The 21,047-nt window shown below is 36.3% G+C and overlaps 1 protein-coding gene across 3 annotated transcripts in view; it reads right to left on the bottom strand.

Moving 5' to 3' along the window:
• The window catches only part of ARHGAP15 (Rho GTPase activating protein 15), a 608,584-nt gene that overhangs the window by 205,850 nt on the left and 381,687 nt on the right, over nt 1-21,047 (bottom strand). For all 3 annotated transcript variants that reach the window (XM_072789067.1, XM_072789068.1, XM_072789069.1), the window contains one exon: nt 18,649-18,747. In XM_072789067.1, the coding sequence (XP_072645168.1) occupies nt 18,649-18,747 (99 nt within the window). The remainder of the gene's footprint in view (nt 1-18,648; nt 18,748-21,047) is intronic.

Genomic DNA, 21,047 nt, shown 5'->3' with positions numbered 1-21,047 from the left:
TGGCTGCGGCCTCTGAAGTGGGGTAGGGAAGCAGAATTCCAGACACAAAGACAAAATAAACTACCAACCTGTTTGAGTATATCTACCATCAGTAAAATCCTATATAGATCACAGACAAACTTCTGAGAAATTCTGGTGTCATCAGACTCTCTTCTAGTTAAAGAAGATGCTCCCGGCCATGATAGTGAGCGTGACTAAAGAATAAAGTTCCTTTTCTCAGAAAATATAAAGAAGATTATCGTTTTCTTTTTGATAACACAGGAGAGGGTGTCAGGTGGGTATTGTTAATACTTCTGCTACGCAACCCTCCCTTTTTGGCAAATGGATCTGTGCTCAACTGGGGTTAAACAGAAGGAAAGAAAAACTCCAATAGATTCTGGATGGAAAGGCCTTGAGTTGGTGAACTCCAACCTTGCATACAACTTAACACATATTGATTAAGCACTTATTATATTGCAAAAGTGGACTAGGCACTGGAGTTATAGCAAAGAACGAAGAGTGCATAGTCTGGATATCATGGAGCTACAGCGCTAGGATTGTTCTGCTGAGTTAGTAACTGATGAGTTAGTAACAACGGCACCTGCAATCTCTAATATTTTCGTACATGCAAGACATCTGAGCAATACACTCAGGTTGGTATATGCTCTATAGCCAACTTAAGAAGGAAACATCATTATGATAGGTATTCAGTTTCACATTATATCCTGAAACAGTTAAGTTACACATGTTTCGTATTATGTATATTATATATATTATGCACTACACTATATATAACTGTAATATATATGTTATATGTATTACATATTATACAGCACACTATTAATGGTAATTACCTGTGTACAGCGGGATTATAAAAATGATTCTGGTTTTATTTATTATTTTATACATTTCCTACTATTTTGTATGTGTGCATATGCATACATATATGCATATGTAAGAATACGTATATTATTATAAACCGAAAATAATGATATTTACTTCATTACCAAAACATCATGCCATAGATTACATTTCTTTGTTATATGGGTTTATGTTCCTTTAGGCTCATTTGAAAACGATTGAAAGATAAAACTATTGATTGTCCTTGAATGCTCTATGGTGTATATCTAATTCATCTGAAGCATGCTTTAAGACCGATGGTAGCAGTTTCCAAATCTTTATGAGACACAATAGAAATCTCAAAATTTAAGTATTTCACAAACCATTCCATTATTGAACAAATGACACCAGGTTAGGAAATACAAATGCAAGGTTTCTAGAATAGAGCTGAAAAGACAAAATCATTTCCCCTAATTGTAAACTCTAACTATCTATGGACAACTTATACCATTGTCATTTGTGATTGTAGGTCTTGTACACAAAGAAATGCATAAAAAAAAATAAAAAAAAAAAAAAAAAAAAAAAAAAAAAAAAAAAAAAAAAAAAAAAAAAAAACAAAGAAATGCATAGATAAAGGCCTAAAGCTAGCAAGGAGGTTGGCTTTTTAACTTCTACTATCACTTCATAAGGGGAAAGGTAAGGCAAGTTCTCTTTTAGTGGTGTAGGAGACCCATCTCCTCGGCTTCATTCTTCACTACTTGAGGGCTGTTAACCCTCTAGTAAAGCATTGCACACACTCCAGTTACTCAAAACATTACTTGTTGGCTTAAAGAAAAAAAAGAAAAAGACATTCCAATACCAATTGTTCCCTTATTTAAACTCATCTAGCACTAGTATAATACAAACCAGATTTCCTGCTTCTGGAGGATTTTGTCACATAGGTCTACATAAAAAAACCCTATTGAAATATTTCTGTGCGTTTATGCATATTTAGCATCTATCATTTCTTTCTGATCTGTTGTCATAGAAAGAGGTATATTAAACTAAGATGTGCCACATATGTTGATGTTCATTAATAAAATATTTATTGAGTGTCTATCCCATATATGTAATTTTCTAAGTGGTAAGAAACCAAGTTACAAATGCATCTCATGTTTTCCATTGTATGAAATTTAAATAGTGTCTCAATTTCCTCATTTTCCCTAAGGGCCAGCAGATTCTGAATTTTAAGAATATTAGAAAATCCATGATTATTCACTACCGTTGACTCGTGAAGTGCTGTAGAAATTAGAAATGAAAGATTATCAATTCGGAGACCTGGACTTTACACCACCAGTCCCCAAGGTTAGTCTTAACATTAATTACAGAGGCTATATTTAGGGCATCTTTCAGAAGCTTGGAGGTAATGACTCTGTCTTAAAGTGTTCCTTTTACACAATTTTGCTTATGCCTAAAATTATGTAATTAGAATTTTATTCCTTTTTCTTTAAATCCCATGGAAGGATTTCACTTCAAACCTCACTAATCATGTGCACTTTAATGTAGATTTATCTATTAGATCTTGTCCTGACAGCAGGCTTCAGCTACAAGGACAGAAAATACAAGACTTCATTTGTGTAGGGTATGGGACAGGCTGAGATGGAGGACAAGAGGGCAAGTGTGATAAACAACAGGAAAGAAACAGAAAGAGGAAGCGAGTGTCCAATTTGGCTTCAAGTTAATCCAAGGTAGTTGCCATTACCCAAATGCTTACCCTGCCTGGATTTTCTCAGATACACCAGGATACGGGGAAATGGAGTGTTCTCACTGTATTTAAAGATTTAGGGGAGGAAAGGTACATTTTTCAGCCTGTCTAAATACATTTTACCCTTAAACATAATTTGGTCTTATCATCATAATAATTTTCCATCATGAGAATGGTGTAATAAATTATCTTTCTTCAGAGACAACTTATTCAATAATTTTTTCATTTTGGCAAATGCAACGCTCTAAACTGAGATTCAAAGCTTTGCTTATATAAATCAAGGATTTAGGGCTTTGCTCTACAGATTGAAATTCTGTAAAGACATGTTCATCCTTGGAATCATGAGACCTCTGATTTCAGGCCTTTCTCCTTTCTGCACCAATGCCTGCAGAAATCACAGTCTTGGAGACTTCTCCCACTGTGTCATTCTTCTGCACCTGCACTGTGTGTGGAGCTGCCTGTTTTAGACCACTGGGTGCATCCGAAAACTCTCATCCCTGAGGTGGCCCTAAGTTTCCTCAGGGAACTCAGCCTAATGTTCATCAGTAAGAGACAAACATCCCTGAATGACTCAGGAAGTCCTAGATTCCCAATGTACTTGCAGGTTCCAAACAAACCTTAGACTATGATACCCAGAAACAAATGCATTTTTATTCATTCATTGGCCAGAATATCAAAGGAAAACAATGGCCTTGTTTTGCCCACATTTGGAGCGAAGTACCCTACAAGCAAAACCCAGAGTGGAGGAAGATACTAAGCTTGGGAACATAGCATGCTTTTAAAGGTGTCCGTGTGATTTCAATTGCCCTTCTTTGCCTTATCAGAAAGAACAAAACCAAATAAAACCCTTCTTCACTGGTGCTTGGAAAAACTCAAGTAGGAAATAAAGACTTTTAATGAGAAATTGCTGTTACTCTTCAAAACTGTACTCAAGGGGGAATGCCTGGGTGGCTCAGGGGTTGAGTGCCTGCCTTCAGTTCAGGGCGAGATCCTGGAGTCCCAGGATCAAGTCCTGCATCGGGCTCCCTGCAGGGAGCCTGCTCCTCCCTCTGCCTGTGTCTCTGCCTCTCTCTCTGTGTCTCTCATTAATAAATAAATAAAATATTTAAAAATAAAACTGGACTCAAGGTAACACTCAAAGGAGTTTTGAGGATGTCTGAACTTCAAGCTAAGGTATAAATGATATTCCTCAGGTGGGTTTGCCAGGAGGAAGGTGTCGGAGGTCAGACACAGTGCCCAAGGGGACATTAGAGTAATGCAACAATCTAGGAAAAAAAAAGAAGGGAGCAAATATGTCCTGATTCGTCCTAGAGTTGTCCTTGTTCAGACTCATGTTTTGCCTCAGTGACAACTTCACTAACAGGTTTGTTGTCTCTTTATGGTTTCAGGGTTTCAGACTCCTTTTCTAACTTTAATTCAACCTACCAACATTAGTTACAATACCCTGCTATAAATATGGAACTCAAAATCACTATTTGAAAATGTTTGACATTTAACAACTATTGCTCCTGCCCACCGTGCTGTCAGAGGGGACAGTGACAACAAATGACTCCAGATTTTGAGTATAAAGATTTGTTTTCATTCTTATATGCCATGTATGTTGGAAATAGTAAACAAGAGGAGACTTTAAACACCTTGAAAAGAGACGTTACTGTTCACAAAATCGTATTTCTGTGCAATCTCCAACAGTTTTAAACAGATACACTAATACTTTTCTTTGTTTGGGGGATACAATTTGTGGGAGTTAATTTAAAATATATATATATATATATATATATAAGATTTTAAGAACTCCTTTTATCTCTTTCTCCTTCAATGCAAAATATTATCATAATACAAAATATTATCCTGCTGATTTATCCACATATTAATTTAAATATTAAGTTTCCCATATTTTTGTTCTGTAAAGACACAGCCAAACTATATTTTTTGACCTGTGATCCTTGTTTTGGATCTCTGGTGATTGTTGTTTGCACATGGCACTCTCATTGTTTCTGGGGCTCCTCAGGAATCCAAAGTGTCTCAAAACTATTTCCGGTTAAGAAGAGTAGATTTCTAACATTAGTTTAATTTCTATCCTAATAACTTTCCCTCTTATGTATCTTTTCCGGTAGTATATTCAGTAATATATATATCATATATATATATATGTTATATATATATATGTGTGTGTGTGTGTATATATATATATATATATATATATATATATATATATACACTTTATCTGCTCCTATCCATAAAAAGCTTGTGAAAAAAAGTCTTTCTGGTGGGAAAAGAATTTGAAAGGAAAACATGTACATACATATATCAGACCAAGAATTAAAAGATGAACATTATATGTGAGGAAACATTATAAGAAGGTTTCACTATATTAGTTTTTCCAAGTCAGTGTTCCAAGCCAGTCTTGGATTATGTGTGAAAAGTAAGAACTCTATACTGTAACAGGTGCTGGCAGGAAACTCCCATTAAAGCTTATGAAAGTTATGCCTGTAAAGTCCTGGCATCTGAGAAAATTCTCGCATAAGAATGCATTATGCATCAGATTTTTCTCACTAGAAAAACAATATGAGGCTGTGACTACTTAACAGTATTCCCAGTCACTATTGCGTTAACATCATCCCTTGGTGATAACATCTTTGGTGACCTTGTGCTATGTGTAAAGTATGGATCAGCCTTCATTTCAATACTGAGAGCATTCATGATCTTCTATACATAACAACAGAGATGTTGGTCAACCATCTGTCTGTCTTAATCAGAGCATAAACCTGAAAGGTTTTCTTCCCCTTATAGTCAATAGATTTATACTAATTGATCCACATTTAAAAGACTGACTCTTCATATGCAACATAACAAATGTTTATGAAATTTTACCGGAGTTTGGAATAGTCTATGGAATATCAGATAGTAATTAACATAGGTTTTAAATCTACAGTATTTAAATACAGTAGGTTTTAAATCTACAGTATTTAAATACAGTATTTAAATACACTCATGTACTCTAGAAAGTACTAGAATTATGTGTGGCACATAGTGGGTGCTTAGTAAATGCCATCTTTGTTTTCCGTACATAAATCACCCCATATTTGGATGGCCATATCTTCAAAGACTAATGTTATAATTCTTTGAACATAAACTTGCTCACCTTGTAGTTAACAAGTAAAGTCTCTTTCTGTTGGCCAAGCTCACCTTTCTGTCCTATAAATTCTAGAGGTTAAAATCTTTCTTTTACCGACATTTGTCTATTGGCTGCAACTGAGTAAAAATTCTCTTTATTCAATGAATCTAACATTTATAAGGAATTTGAATTAAGCCCAATGGGTAATTTGGATCTAAACCATTTATTAAATTAAAAAATGAGATAAAAATTTAGACTGTAGTTAATGTTAGACAAAGCCAAGTGAAAATGGTTGTGAGCCTGTATATATTCGGATGTATGTATTTATAACTAGGTTTGTAGCTACAGAATGGATTAAATGTTACCTGCTTACACTTGTATTTGCACGTAGTTTTAAATATGCTTTTCATGTATCAGTAAATATATCTTTAGTAAAAAGTCCTCAGTTAGGGTAATATAGTTACCTTCCAAGAACACACACACACACACACACACACACACACACCCCAGCACCAACTCAGGCAGTCTGCCAAATGTGGTTGCTGTGAAAAAGGTTTTGCTTTAGGGCAGTAGCAAACTAGCTCACCACCCCGCTGCCCTGTCCACTCCTCACCACATGGTTCTTTGCTGTATCCTGAACTTCCCCTCCTACAGTGAGGGAACATTTCTTCGGACTGTTTTATTGCCAATATATTTTTACTTTGTATGATGAAATGAAACAGGGGACTGGTTTCATTAGAAAGAGAGGTAAACAGAGCATTAATTAAATTTGCTGATGATACTAAATTGGGAGGAACTGTGGACATCTGTGAAGACAAAAGAATCATACAAATGGACTTAAGGAGTTTAGAAATATGAGCAGGAAATAATAAAAAGAGATTCAGCCTTAAATAATGCAAGCTAATACATTTGGGAAAAGATAATCAGAAACATGGCTATTCAGTGGATGGTAGATGCCTGGAAAGTGGTGATGGTGAAAGGACCTAGGGGGTGATAATGGGAAAAATTATACACAAACTTACAGGGAAGTAGGCATGCTGCCCAGAGGGTTATATATAAAGGAACATAATTTTTGGAACCAGAAAGATGATAGTCCTGCTCTTATGATACTAATAGATCTCAAAAGTATCAAATTTGGCTGTACTTTGTTGAATCTGTCAGGTACATGAAATAATTTAACACTGTTTGTTGAGAGACTGATTTCCCCCCATAAAGGATTTTAAAAGTCTGTTTTGTCTGAAACCTGTCCTAAACACCTGAGTCATTGCTCTATTTCTGTCTTATCTTATTGTAGACTATTACTAACACGGTATATCATACAGATACAGATATGGATATAGATACCGATATGAGTATAGATACATATTGGCCATGCTGCAAACAAACAATAAAAAAAATCCTTACTTTTGCTTATAAGGTAGTTTCTCTTCCTTCTGGATAATATGACTTCACATTATGTTTCAAGAGACATCTAGTCTCTATGTCTTCTATCAATTCAATGAATCTTTAGTATATAGGATTTGATTCTCTAAGGATAGATGCAGGAATGGATGGATGAAAAGGAATTTTGGATAATATCCATGTATTCATCCATTTAATCATACATCATGAATTAAGCCCCTACCATATGCCAGCTTTGGTGTGCTAAGCACTGAAGAGACAGAGATGAACCAGACACAATCCCTAGACTCAGGGACTCATCCTGTAGATGGAGAAACAGGTAAAGACACTAGCCCATGCTACAAGGGCTATGTTAGGGAGAGCAAAGCTGTCATTGGAACACTGTGGAGAGAGATCTTAATAACGTTCAAGAGACCATGAAGGGGTGGTTAAGCATGTAAATCAGAGGATTTTCCTGGAAGAAGGGGACTCCTGTGCCATGCACGAGTGGATGAATGTGAATTTGGCAGGTGGATGGGTAAGGAGAGGGTCCTTAGAAAGAAGGAACAACATATGGAAAATATATCGACCTTTGGAAAACATGTTGTAGTTGATATTCCTGGAGTATAGGAAGCAGCTTATGAGAATGTGAAGCTGGACAGTAGACAGGGTCATATGCTTATGGGGATAATTAGTATGGAATTTTGTTTATCTTGATGGAAAAAATAAGCCATTGGAGGGAGATTCTAAGAAGGCATATTACAAATTCCATTTGTGTTCAAGAGGGATAATGCTGTCGTCATTGAGAAGGATGGCTTGGGTGGAAAACAGAACAAAAGCAATGATCTCAATTAGGAGGTTTATCTCAAAAGAAATTATGAAGTTCTAATCAGGACCATAGCAGATGAAAGGAAGAATTAGATTCAAGTGATAGTAAGAAAGGAGAGATAATTAGACCTGGGCAATGATGCTCTGTGTAAGTAGAGACAATAGTCTAAAATATCCAACATATTTCTTTTTAGAAGAATGGGGAAAATTGGCCATGATGCCATTGACAGAGTTAAGGAATAAAGAAAGATGAATAGATTTGTTAGGGAAAGTGATAAATGCAGCTTGAAGAAGTTGAGTTTGAGATGCCAGAGGAAAATTCAAGAAGGCTTATTCTTAGACCTCAGCTCTGAGAATAAGACATAGCTAGAGGAGTCATTCTGAAATAGGAACTTTGAAGTCATTGAAGAAATCGTTGAAGGTTTTGCTATCACTGAGATCACACTAAAAGAATGGATAGAGGAATCCCAGAGTCAAGAACTAAATCCAGGGGAAAACACACATTTCCTATGCTGTCAGACTCTGGCCTAAGCACATAGACTCCAATATCATGCCATGCGATTTCAAATACAGGCCAATTACTGACCTTTAAGACAGAAAGAAAGAAGCCTTACTACAGTGATTATAGTACTGTCTGCTAGGTCTTCCACTGCCCTGTAGGGAGACTAAAGAGTTAAGTTAGCCCAAACAGTCAAAAATGCAAGACATAACAAGAAGAGCATCGTTTTTAAGACAGGAGAGATAATAGTCCTATTTTAATGGCACGTGCATATTCAAAGTCTTTAGAGACCTTTTGCTAGCATCAGCAGAGTTTAACTTTTCTGTCATGAAGTTAAATTTGGAAAAAATGAAATCAATATCCAAGAGCAAAATCATGTCAGAATTTAGACTGTTGGTATCCTATCTTCATTAACTTCAATCGGTAAGTCTGTGTAGTTGACCGTATATAATCTTTATTTTATTTTTTTATTGGAGTTCGATTTGCCAACAATTAACTTTATAGTATAAAACCCAGTGCTCATCCCGTCCAGTGCCCCGCTCAGTGCCCGTCACTCAGTCACCCCAACCCCCTGTCCACCTCCCCTTCCACTACCCCTTGTTCGTTTCCCAGATATAATCTTATTTCAAATTCTTTAACAGACTCTTTCAAAAAATTGTCATCCAAATAAAAAATCCTCAGATTTATGTAAAAAAAAAACACTGAATCAAGAAGGTGAGATGTTCACGGGGCAGTAAACTACCAGAGAGAACAGCACCAGCATGTTATTCCAAGTCTGAATTAGAGGAAAAGATGTGGTGCTCTACTTCCGTGTGGTTATGAGACCTGAGCCTACTCCTGACTATTCTCAGGCATGTCACTTATAGGTCATACCTGCCATTCAATTATTTGATTACAAACAGCAGGCTGTTGGTGTTGAAACAATGTCTAATGGGATATGACTTCCTCTAATGAAAATGAGTAGAGACTGGGTATTCCATTAGCTGCTGAACGGTGCACTTAAATGTAGTATCCCAAAACTGATGAACGTAAAAATCTTCAAGGAAACCTACCTTCAAATGTTTAGTGTAGCTGGGTATCGATGGAAAAGAATATCATTTAGAACGACATAATATACTGCTATCAGAATAGTTTACATGTTGAAAAAATAGATTTGGAAACCATGCAAATCATGTAGCTGCCTTCAACCAACAACTGTCGGTCACTGATTTATTTTTCAAGTTTCAATCATTTGCAGGTGTGCAACTTTCCATGAAGATTTAAGCAATGTTGGATATAACCTATCCATTCATTCATCATTTATTGAGAATCCAGTAGGTGCTAGGTACTGTGATGAGTTAAAAAATCCACGCTCTCTATATGAAATAGCACACAATGCATTGAGGGTAATAGTTTAAATATCTTTCTTCTGTAAGCTATGCTTCCCCTCTAAATCCCAGGACATTCATATTTCCTTTAAAAATGTATGATTTTACATTTTGGGTCTACAGTCTACTATAAGCTCAAGAACTCTTCCAGCAGTTATCATCTTAGAGCTATTTTGGTTTTGCAGTTTTTCTCTCTCAAAGTGTCCTGCCCCTGGGTTTTTTTTTTTTTCCTGAAGTGAAAATAGGAAGTAGCTTGAAAATTATAAAATTTGGCAGAAGGGTATACAACTAGCAAGGAAAAGATTACTTGAACCTAAGATAAACACTTCTAATTCCATAGCCTATTAGACTATAAGATAATCTTTCAGAGAATTTAGAAGAATCTCTAAGACATTAATTTTTTTCAGGAGGATGAGTAAATTACTCTAAAATATCTGATAGGGGAAAATATGCCATGTTCAGTTTTATGGGCCATGCAACTACTTCTGGAATCTGTATGTCTCTTTTAATATATATGTAGTATAACAATTAGTGCTTCAATTGACACACTTCATTTGAAAGTGTGAAAATTCCTAGGAAAAATAAATTATTTCTGGACATTTTAAAAGGAAACATTATTTATTAGGAAGTCTACAAAGAGTATAATATTTTGTTCTCATTCATAGGTTTCTGAATTTTTAATATTTCTTAATTACCATAAATTTTTAAGCTCTAGGGAAGTGTTTGTAAAAATAAAACGTATAGATTCTTGTTCAACCAATAAGCAACAGATTATTTCACAAAACAAAGTGACAGTCTGTGAGAGTTTTGATGATGTTTTTGATAATTATTTTTTTAGTCAGTTGGTTCACATTATGCAACAAGAATTTTAAAATTCTATTTAAAAACTACAAATCCGTTTTTGAATCCCAGGGCAACAAATATTTGAAAATCTCTGTCTGTCTAATTTTTTTTCTTTTTTGCGCCTTTTTATTGAAAACCTGAAAGCTTTCCAAATGCATGTGATTTTTTTTTTTTTCAAATTTTGTAAACATTTGCTTCCAGGCTAAAACATCCTGCCAACTTTCAGCCAAGATTATTTTTATGGTTGAACTATTAACTTCCGAATATGGGGGCTTATAATAGAAAAACCCTCAGACCCAGAACTCTCATCATATAAATGACACCGCTATAGGATATTTTAGACGATCACATCTCGACATGAGGAGGTGTTGCATTATTTAAATCCTCCATTCACACAATAAGAGACTAATTTCCTAGGGTATTAATTTTGGCTCTGTTTCCTTCCAACTGACTCGAAGGGAAAGTATGGCAAGAACCTAAACTTTAACATGGGGGTGGAACTGGGGGTGGAGGTTGGAAATTAGACTCAGGCTTTATCTGGAAGAGATATTATTTATTCTCATGCATTCTGGACGCAAAAGTGTGGGAATATCCACTGACTGATTTGGCCAGAGCCACATTGCTGGATATGTTAGATAGCCCTTCTGGTTATTGAACTGCACATTTATTCCTCCATTAACTTCTGTTATGTTTAAGCTCTCTTTCTGATAATAAGACTGTTGTGTATTGCTGGATGTAGATAAACTCCATGAAATGTCACTAAGAAGTACAGCGAGTTAATTCCTAACCCTGTGTATACTCAGAATTTGTGAACATCCAATGTAAGCTTGCCCTCCACAGCAAGATTTGATTTACAAATATTTTCTTGAGTGGGAATACATTTCTCTGGAACAGAGAAGCAGGTATCAGGTAACTCTGGTTGACTTGGAAACGGGTTCCATCACTGTCTTCTCCTCACTATGAGACCTCACAAGAGTGCCCTCTTATCCACATTTGTTTTCTTAATTGCAAAACGCAGCTTTTTTCTCTCTCTCCACCTTGTCATCTCTGATTTCTTTTGGTTGTCTTTCCCCAGTTTCTCTTTTATACTCTTGCTGGCTGTTTCCTGTTTACTCTTTTTTGATTTTGCCTTCCCCTCTAGCCCTGAATGTGGCTTTCTTACAGACACAGAGGCCCCAGCACGACTGCCCCAAAGAGCCAATTCCGACTTGGACTCAGCACAACGCTATAGCTGTCAGGAAGGTGGCTGTCGTTGGGGTTGCACTAAAACAAAACAAAACAAAACACAAAAATGCAAAACTGGACTTAATTTTAACTCAGAAATAAAACCTAAGGAAAATCTGCTGCAAACTTTCACGGAGCTTCTTTGAGGATCAGCTCTTTTGTAATTGCATGTGGATGCCTAACTTTAGGCATGAAAAGCAAGCACTTAAAAAAAAATAAAAAAAAAGAAAAGCAACACATAGGTCAGTGCCCTCAGAAACATTTTTGTTCAGTCCACAAATATTCTCTGGGGAAAAAGAAAAAGTGCTTATCTTGAACTCTTGATTTTTTTTTTGAGCATGTAATTTTTATCAGTTTGTTTTGTTTTTGTTACTTTTTTTTTTCACTCACTGCTTATAAAACTAGCAAGCAGAAGTCTCTCTGGAACAAGATAGAATCATAAAAGTTTTCAAGAATCTCGTCACAAACTAAACAGTACAAATTGCACATTCCTCATGGAAGTATCAGCCTTTCGTGCGTGCCTGGATCCAACTATAATAGATTATCCCAAAGTGGGAAAGAATGAACAGTACAAAATTAGCAGAACTGGGAGCAGAGCTTGTCTAGTGAAGGCAATTTGATCTGTACTTTAGGGGTCTGGATTCTCAGGCATCGGGAAAAGACTATGTAAAGCTTTATTTTTGCAAGTGAACACTTGCTGAGATCTCAAGAGGCAGACTGATGCACTGAATTGAGTATCAGGAAAATTATATTCACAAGTATAATGCTGGGTATGTCTTAGCATAATAGCTATTACTATCATGTCTGTTATTGATATAATAAATACATACATGTGCATACCTTACCTAATATGCAAATGGCACTATACATCTACAGTAAATATCCACATATTTATTTTATGTATTTGAAGATGAATGTGTTTATGTGTATTTGATGTTCTGAATTGTTATGAGTCAGATAAGTGTATCCCCAAGTCGATATATAACTATACCTTCGTATAATTTAACAATGACATCTAAATACTCCCACATTTGAGGAATAGATCTCGTTTATAATGCCATGGGCTTACTGATGTGACATTCTCCCAAACTTCGCGTAATAGCAGAGGAATTACCAAAAAGAAATAGTTAAGGTATAATAATAATTTTAGCCATTCTTTTTCCAAGTTGCTATAATCTACCCAAAGATAACTAATTGTTCAAAGTAAACATTCCACTCCGACCACAAAAGGAATCCATTACACAAACATATAATTCACAGTCATTTTTAGTGGGTTGTAAACAGTTTGGAATGAGCATAAAATGGGACAAAAATCAAAGTGAGCATTTTGAAATGAAAAAGTGTTTGCTACAAAAGGTCAGTCCCTTTGCTTGGCAAACTATGTAGAAAAGCCTGGGAAAATGCTGATCACACAAGCAATGAGAGAATTTGAAAGCCAACAGCCTCCTTGTTTCTTTAAACAGACATCGGAACCTATAACTGGATCCTGTCAAACAAACGACAGCAAAAAAAATATAACAGCTGCTAAGAAGTCAAATTGAGAGATAAAGTTTTCAAGGCTAAGGACCTTCTCAGAAGTAGACTAAAGGTCTTTCTTAAATCTTTAAGCAAGGTTATGGATCCCAGGGTGGCTTTTAGGCACCCAGTCAAAAATGTAACTTTGTGTATCATTCTTGTCATAGTATTTTTGTGTTCCAGAAAAAAGAAAGAAGACAAACTTGTTGATTAGCATCTGCCAAGACATCCTGCAAAGTAGCTTATAGTTGCAATCATCAAATTTGGAAGACATGATACCATTTATTTTTAATTGTGGGTAAAAACAAAACAAAACAGAACAAACAAACAAAAAAAACAACCCACCCCACATAATATAAAGATTACCATCTTAGCCATTTTTAAATCTACAGTTCAGTGGTGTTAAGTACATTCGCATTGTTTGCCACCAATCTCTAGGTGTCATTTTCATGCTGGGAAATAGTCTGGGGGCATACTGACCAGAATCAAGACTCGCGGAGGAAAACTGCACTGTTAAACCATATTTCAAAGCATGAATGCCTGTCCTAATGAAATTAACTTTTTTCAAAAGCCCCATGACCTTACAGACAAAAATATATTAGATACATAAAAATATATTAGACTAGAAATACACTTATTCATTTAGTTAACTCCATTATATATGAAAGAAGTCTTTGGAAAAGTTTGGTGTTGTTGAGTGGAAAAAGGACTGTCTTTTGAGTATCTCACACAAACTGACTCCTTATATTGCATTGGCATGATATGCCAGGAAAACAACCTGGGAAATAAAGTGAAATTAAACTTCTACTCTCACCAGAAGGCTAAAGCCAGACAAATAGGTGTTTATTACTCAGGGTTTATTATGTCATTTAAAATATATTTAATTGTATACTTAGTATTAAGTAATATTTCATAATATATTTAGTATATTGGATATATTTAAGGTATATAGGATGATTTGATGAGATTACTACAGTCAAGCTAATCAACATACATCTCTTCCCATATCTACTAATTCGTGTGTGTGATGAGAGCACCTGCAATCTACTGCCTTAGAATAACTATAGTCATCATGCCTGTACATCAGACATCTACATTCATTTATTCTATACAACAGCAATTTTGTGCCCTTTTTCTAATAACTCCCTAGTATGTGATTTTTTTAAAAGACATCTACATTCGTTTATCCTATACAACAGCAATTTTGTGCCCTTTCGCCAATAACTCCCTAGTATGTGATTTTTTTAAAAAAAGATTTTATTTATTTATTCATGAGAGACACACAGAGAGAGGCAGAGACACAGGCAAAGGGAGAAGCAGGCTCCCTGCAGGGAGGTCGATGCGGAACTCGATCCCAGGAACCCGGGATCACGCCCTGAGCTGAAGGCAGACGCTCAACCACTGAAACACCCAGGCTTCCCCTAGTATGTGATTTTAAGCAAACAAACTCCCCTTACCTTAAAAAAATATTATAAGGCTTATTCTCTCCTCTAGTGCCTGTTCTTTTCTTTCATAACACTCAACATAGTTTGGTACTCAGAGAATTTTTTTTTCTTGCTTAATGTATATTTCTTTTATATTGTCAGTTGGTAGCATGGAAAATGAGGCATGGGTAGACACTAAATCTCTACTTGTTGAATACAGCAAAGAGGATATGTGACATTATTCAACCAATATTTACTGAGTGCTTACAGTATGTCTGGTACTGTGTAAGGCTTCTTCCCAGTGATGCAGAGAGTAGCAGAGTAGCAGCCAGTTACATGCTTTACATAAAAAGAACTACAGGTTAGGTTTTTTGTTTTTTGTTTTTTGTTTTCTTTACAGGTTATGTTCTTAATACCAATTGCACCAGCCTTGACTATATACTTTAAGTCACATCTCCTAAGCCCTTGTCTTCTGAGAACTGCAGATAACCTTATTTTTAAGTAAGCAATTTCTGTACACTTTGAGGTCATTATAAGCTACACAAAGTATTCCATAAAGTAGTGAAAAATGGACTTCTCATTGCTTAGACCTACATACTGCCAGTGTGTCTCAATGCCTCCTTCTGCATGCTTGTTTCCCCAGACCTCAAAGAAAAGTATCAGTTGACCTCAGGCTTTGGGGCACTTTATCATATGTATTGAGCATTAGCAGATCAATGATTTGATATTTGCACAGAAACTGCTTTGGAAGAAAACACATAAACTGAGTTTTTCTTTGGGTACTTACAATCCTCATGTACATGGTCTACAACTGTAAAGGCAACACAAGCGTGAACAAACCACTTGGAAGAGCTTTAAAGACTAACAGGCTCCTTTACAGTTTCCCTCCAAGTTTTGTGTATGTTCTTTAGGCTGAGCAGACAATGTCAAAAACCACAGAAATAGCTCTAATTCGGTTATAATAGTTGGTGAGAGGGAGAATGCTCTGGTGGTTTAAAGGAATAAAGGAAACCAAATCAAGATAAGGAAACACACTAAACAAGTTATTCGCTAAATTGGTTTACATTCAGCTCACTAATAGATTTTCTTCTAGGCGTGTCTGTGAGATGCAAAATTTAAAATGTGACTAATATCACTTTACAAGGTTGATTAAAGAATGCAACTGTGCCAAGCACTGGGTAGATTTTCCCTGGGTAGACTATGGGGGCATGAGCCATTTGGTTCTGTCAATTGCAAGCCAGTAAGACAAATAACTGAATGAATGAATGGAAGAATCAACCAATCAATCCATGCATCAGTCAATCAATGGTGAGATCTGCCTTCCTGATACTGTTTCATTCAAAATCAAGCATGTAAGAAGCATTTAAAAAAAATACGGCTAGAATTGATTGATGCTTTTTTTTTTTTTAATATAAAGGTGGGGGAAATAATCTTAAGAGTAAAAGAGAGAAAGGAAACAGATATTTTCGAAGCACCCTGTGTACTGCTATCGTGAGTTTTGAGGCCATTTCCCTAAGACTGTGAGAGTAAACACACAATATTCATTAAATGTGCCTTTCCCATAACTGGTCCATAAGCATTTCCCATGACTCTGCAGTTGAGTATCTTGGCTGGAAGAGGATCTGGCCATTAGAAGGAGGGCTCTAGATATGCTGAGTCCCAGCCGTGCTGAAAGACTTGGCACCTTTATATGCTACTTCCTAATACCAACCCCGGCATAAAATGTCATCAGAAGCCTGCATAAACATTGGACTTAGATTCACATAAATTATTTCTGTCCTAAGGTGCTTTCTGCCAGAATTTAGTAAAAAAAAACACTTTGAGTAAATAGAATTGGCGTATAAATGTAAGAATATTAATCCAACAAAATGATCATAGAAAAATATAATCAAAAGTACACATTTGTAAATCTTGCAATGATGGGAGAGGTTTATCTTGTGCCTCTGAGTTTTTATTGAACATTTCCATAGAGTTCCTTTAAGCTGACACTGCCAAAGTGCTTTGAATTATCAGTTGCTTTGTGGAATTGTAAAGTCTTTGAGTTTCATTAAAATGCTTAGGAGTTATTTTAATAATCATATGTGTGATTAGCGCCTGTTTAGTGCTGGATCTACAAATTCATTTTAAGAGTAAACATTGGGACAATGAAATATAATGCCAGATATGATTGCTGCTGTCAGCAAAAACATTGTCTTATTTTATTAAAAATCGCCAACAAAATGCCACGAACAGAAGATACAGTTCTATTTATAGATATTTTTTTCCTCTACAGTATTATGGTATCTGCACACCACCAGGCTGTATCTAGCAGAGTTTTCATTTTGCCTCGGGTGTGTGCGTAAATAGAGAGGTACAGAGTCCTTTTATTATATGTGCACACGTCTTATTATGGGCAGCTCCCCCAAAGTCCTATTCGAATAGTTGCTCTAATATAACAGCGCTTGCACCGTCAGTGCTGAGTATTTTTAAGTGGATGAAGGTTTCCTGAAAATGATGATAATTTAGCTATTGGCAATAATAACATTATAACCTTCTCAGTGATCCATTTTGGCTTTAAGTACTTATTAAATAATATTTATTCCTAAATTATGAACTTACAAAATTAAACGAGATTGCAACGTGCAATAAAAACACACTTCTCTCCAAACTCCAATTGACTCCATTCCTCACAGATACCTCTCCTTGTGTTCATTCTGCTTTTACTGTTTTCTACCCTCTGCGAGCTCTCAGCTCTTCTCTCTGATGTGTTGATAGGCTTTCCCCCAAAGCCACTCTCTTTATCTACTTTCCCTACCCACTCGTCCCCTTCTTGTTATTCTCTCATTCCCTACTGATATGGGAATAATAGGATCCCAAGGCTGTCCTTACAGTATAATTAAAGTATGAATTTCCAGGAGTTGGAAATTGCAGGCCATTTTTATTATGCTTCTATAATAAAGCCAGGTAACATTGAGAGAATTAAAATGGCTTTTTTCTAGTAGATAACTTGGTAAAGATTTTTTTCCCCTTGGCTCTATTGTTTTAAGAGACTGGGAGCAGAAAATGGGAATAGATTCACCAATTCTTTTTCTGAAAACACCTCTATCTTTTACATGATATATATCCCCCTAGATCCTGGGAGTATGTTGTAAACTTGTAACAGATGGTGATGAAGCTTCATATTTTTATACAATACATTTTTTTGAGATTCTGCATCTACTGTATGTATCTTCCAGGGAAAATGACCTTGAATGAATGAAGTCATAGTCTGAAGGAAAAACACCCCACAGATAGACCAGCAAAGAAATGATGAGTCAGTTGGGTTGTTTTGTTCCCCGTGGTAAGATGAAATAATTTCTGATGAAAAACAGAATGTTGAAATATGGGAATCAAAGGTTGTCTTAACACTCGAGGTGCATCTGTTAATTGTTCCAGGAGAACCGGTTAGCCATATTCTATAGTGATCAGAGACACACGGAAGACGGGATATCACTGTTTGCAAGTGGGAACGCTATTTGCTTCACTTGGGTAATGTTGGGGGCTTACCAAAAATTGTTCTGGCACAACATCTACCAGCATGAATGTTAGGAGGGTTCTAACACTGTGAGTGCTGATATTTTATGAATGTTTTATCACTGGCTTGAAAACAAGAAGTTTGCAATTGAATCAACAACATGTCAGACAGACAAAATATTAAAAAAAAAAAAAAAGAACATTAGTGGGAATTACTGATGTCCCTATTGTAAAAACAAACTGAAGTTAATAAGAAACTTGATCCTCTTAACCGATTAACAGAAGTCAAGTTTTAATTGCATGGCTTCCCAGACAAATCAAGTGGCGCTGTTAACTTGAGCATTGGTTGTTCAGAGGGTGCGCTAATGGGGGAAATTGCTGCATATTCAGTTACCCACCTCTTTTTTCGACAGCTTCAATGCATTGCTTTACAAACCGTGGAACTGTGGAATTTTCACGTTCACACACTGTGTGCAGATGAGAGCCAAAAATTTGATCTGCAAAAGAAACAAAGATGAGCTTCATTAAAATCCAAGATTGCGTTGTTCTTTAATTTGATTCTGTTTCCATATCCACTGCGTGCTAAAATCTGCGTCTTGCATAGGAATCGATTTTTTTTGCTTTAATTCCAAAGGGTCTATTGCAGAGATACAAAGGCCATAACTCCCTCCTTTATGGAATAGGACTCTGGGCCCAGAGAAAGAAAACTAACACTCTGCCATCGATTAGGCAGGGACGACAGAGTAAATTATAGTCTCTCTGGGCATAACTTTGTTGTTTATAAAGTAATGACAAGGAATTAAGAAAACTTCGACAAGAAGATGAATCTTAATGAATTGGTGTCTTGAGTGTTTTAGAAGAAATTTGCCAATGATTATAATTTTATCAGTGTATTTCGAAGATTTGTTCAGTGGGTCAATGATATTTGAAGAGGCACGTTCCAGGAGATTTACTTTGAAAGGAATTTTTTAGCGTCTTTCCTGCCTTAGATGCCCTTTCTCTCTCTCTCTCTCTCTCTCTCTCTCTCTCTCTCTCTCTCTCTCTTTTTGGATGCCCTTTCTCTTGTACAATCTAAGTATCCCCTATCCTTTACAGCTCAGCTCTGACCATGCTTTCTCCAGAAACTCTTCTCTTCCTATCTCAGCTTTGTGTCTCCTTTCACACGGGTTCTTTGGAATACCAGTTCCTCGGGATGCTGATAGGCAATTTGGGAAAAAAAGGCCTGTGATCAAAATGGCTTAGCAATGTTGAGTTAAACTAAGTTAACCAGGTTTCTTTCATGTGTAGTTTTTACAGCATGTGACATGCCAATCTGCAACGAGAATCTCCACAAAGGGCTGGAGGATGCACTATAGCCCAAACTTATTCGAGTAAGATCCTTTCATTTCAAAGGGCGTCTCTCCAGATTGATGCTTCCGAGAACACACTCTGAAGTCCTAGCCTGGTCTTCTCACTGGGAACATGATTTTGACTGCCCTGCGGTGTGTATTTACATTTATAATATGTGGAATGTATTTTCTCAAAGCAGATTTGGAGCATCTTCATCCTCTTTGTGTTCATATAGTCACCAGGGCTCAGCACAGACTCGGCCCACAGGATTCACTCATAGATATTTCTTATTGTGTTAAAATATACATAACGTAAAATTTGCCATCGTAACCATTTTTACATGATCAGTTCAGTGGCATTAAGTGCATTTACATTCTTGTGTAATCATCACCTCCAGCCACTTCCAGATTTTTTTAAAAAACAGCATAGATGTTTATTACTGATAATGAAACAAATATTTAGTGGTTTCAAGGACTTCCCATCTTGCTCAAAATGAACTCCAATTCCCTATTGCAACTTCCAAGGTAACACGTGACCTGCCCTTGTACCCATTAATTGAATTCATTTATTTCCTCTCTCCTCTCTCCCCCCATCACTTGCCAGCAGCCACTCTGTCCACATTGCTGACTCTTGCCAATACCAAGCACACTTCTGCCCCGAGGGACTTTGCACCTACTATAGCCTCTGCGTGAAACTCCATTGTACTAGGTCACTTTTGTTGCCTTTCCTACCCACTTTTTGCTAAAACATGGCCCCACTGCATTTGGAACCTTCCATGACTCTTTCTTGTTTTATTTCCCTTAGAGCACTTATTTCTGCCTGGTGTATCAGATTGATGTATTTCCTGGTTAGTTATTTCCCCTGCTTAGAATGCAAAACCCAGGAGAGTAAAGACTACACCTGTTTCCTTTCTTCCTGGGTCCCTAGAAAGCAATCTTTGGCATATACTAGAAGTTCAATAAACATTTATTGAATGATTGGCTGCAAAACATTGTCTTCATCATCAGTGGAGGCCTTCAATAAATTAAAAAAATATATTTGTAGTAGAAGTGGTGAAAAAAGCAAAATTCAACACGACAGCATGGTAAGTGAAATATTACAAAGGCGCAGTCAAAATGGAATGTGTTGAGACGTCAAGGAAGTCATGATTTTCATTCATTTCTTAGAAAAGGTGATGGCTTGAATTAAGGGCAACCCAGCAGAAAGGGAAGTAATTAAGGCTAAAGCATGAATATATTTCAATATGAAAATGTGTGTTTTCATCCAAGAGACAGAAAGATGATAGGCCCAAAACATAACAGTGTAGAGAAGTGGGAAATAACCATGGGTATTTGCTTTGAATACTTGGTCAAATCTTGAAAGATTTGTTCAAAAATAGTGAGCCACCACTATAACAAAAAATGACATAAACTATTATTTAAGAAAAATAACCCCAAACTTCAGATGCAATATTTAAATCGGCCAGAGA

The sequence above is a fragment of the Canis lupus genome, chromosome 20 (genome assembly GCF_048164855.1).
Source record: "Canis lupus baileyi chromosome 20, mCanLup2.hap1, whole genome shotgun sequence".
Taxonomy (NCBI): Eukaryota; Metazoa; Chordata; class Mammalia; order Carnivora; family Canidae; genus Canis; species Canis lupus.
Note: the sequence above shows the minus strand (reverse complement) of the source record. Positions and strands in the feature narration are given on the sequence as shown.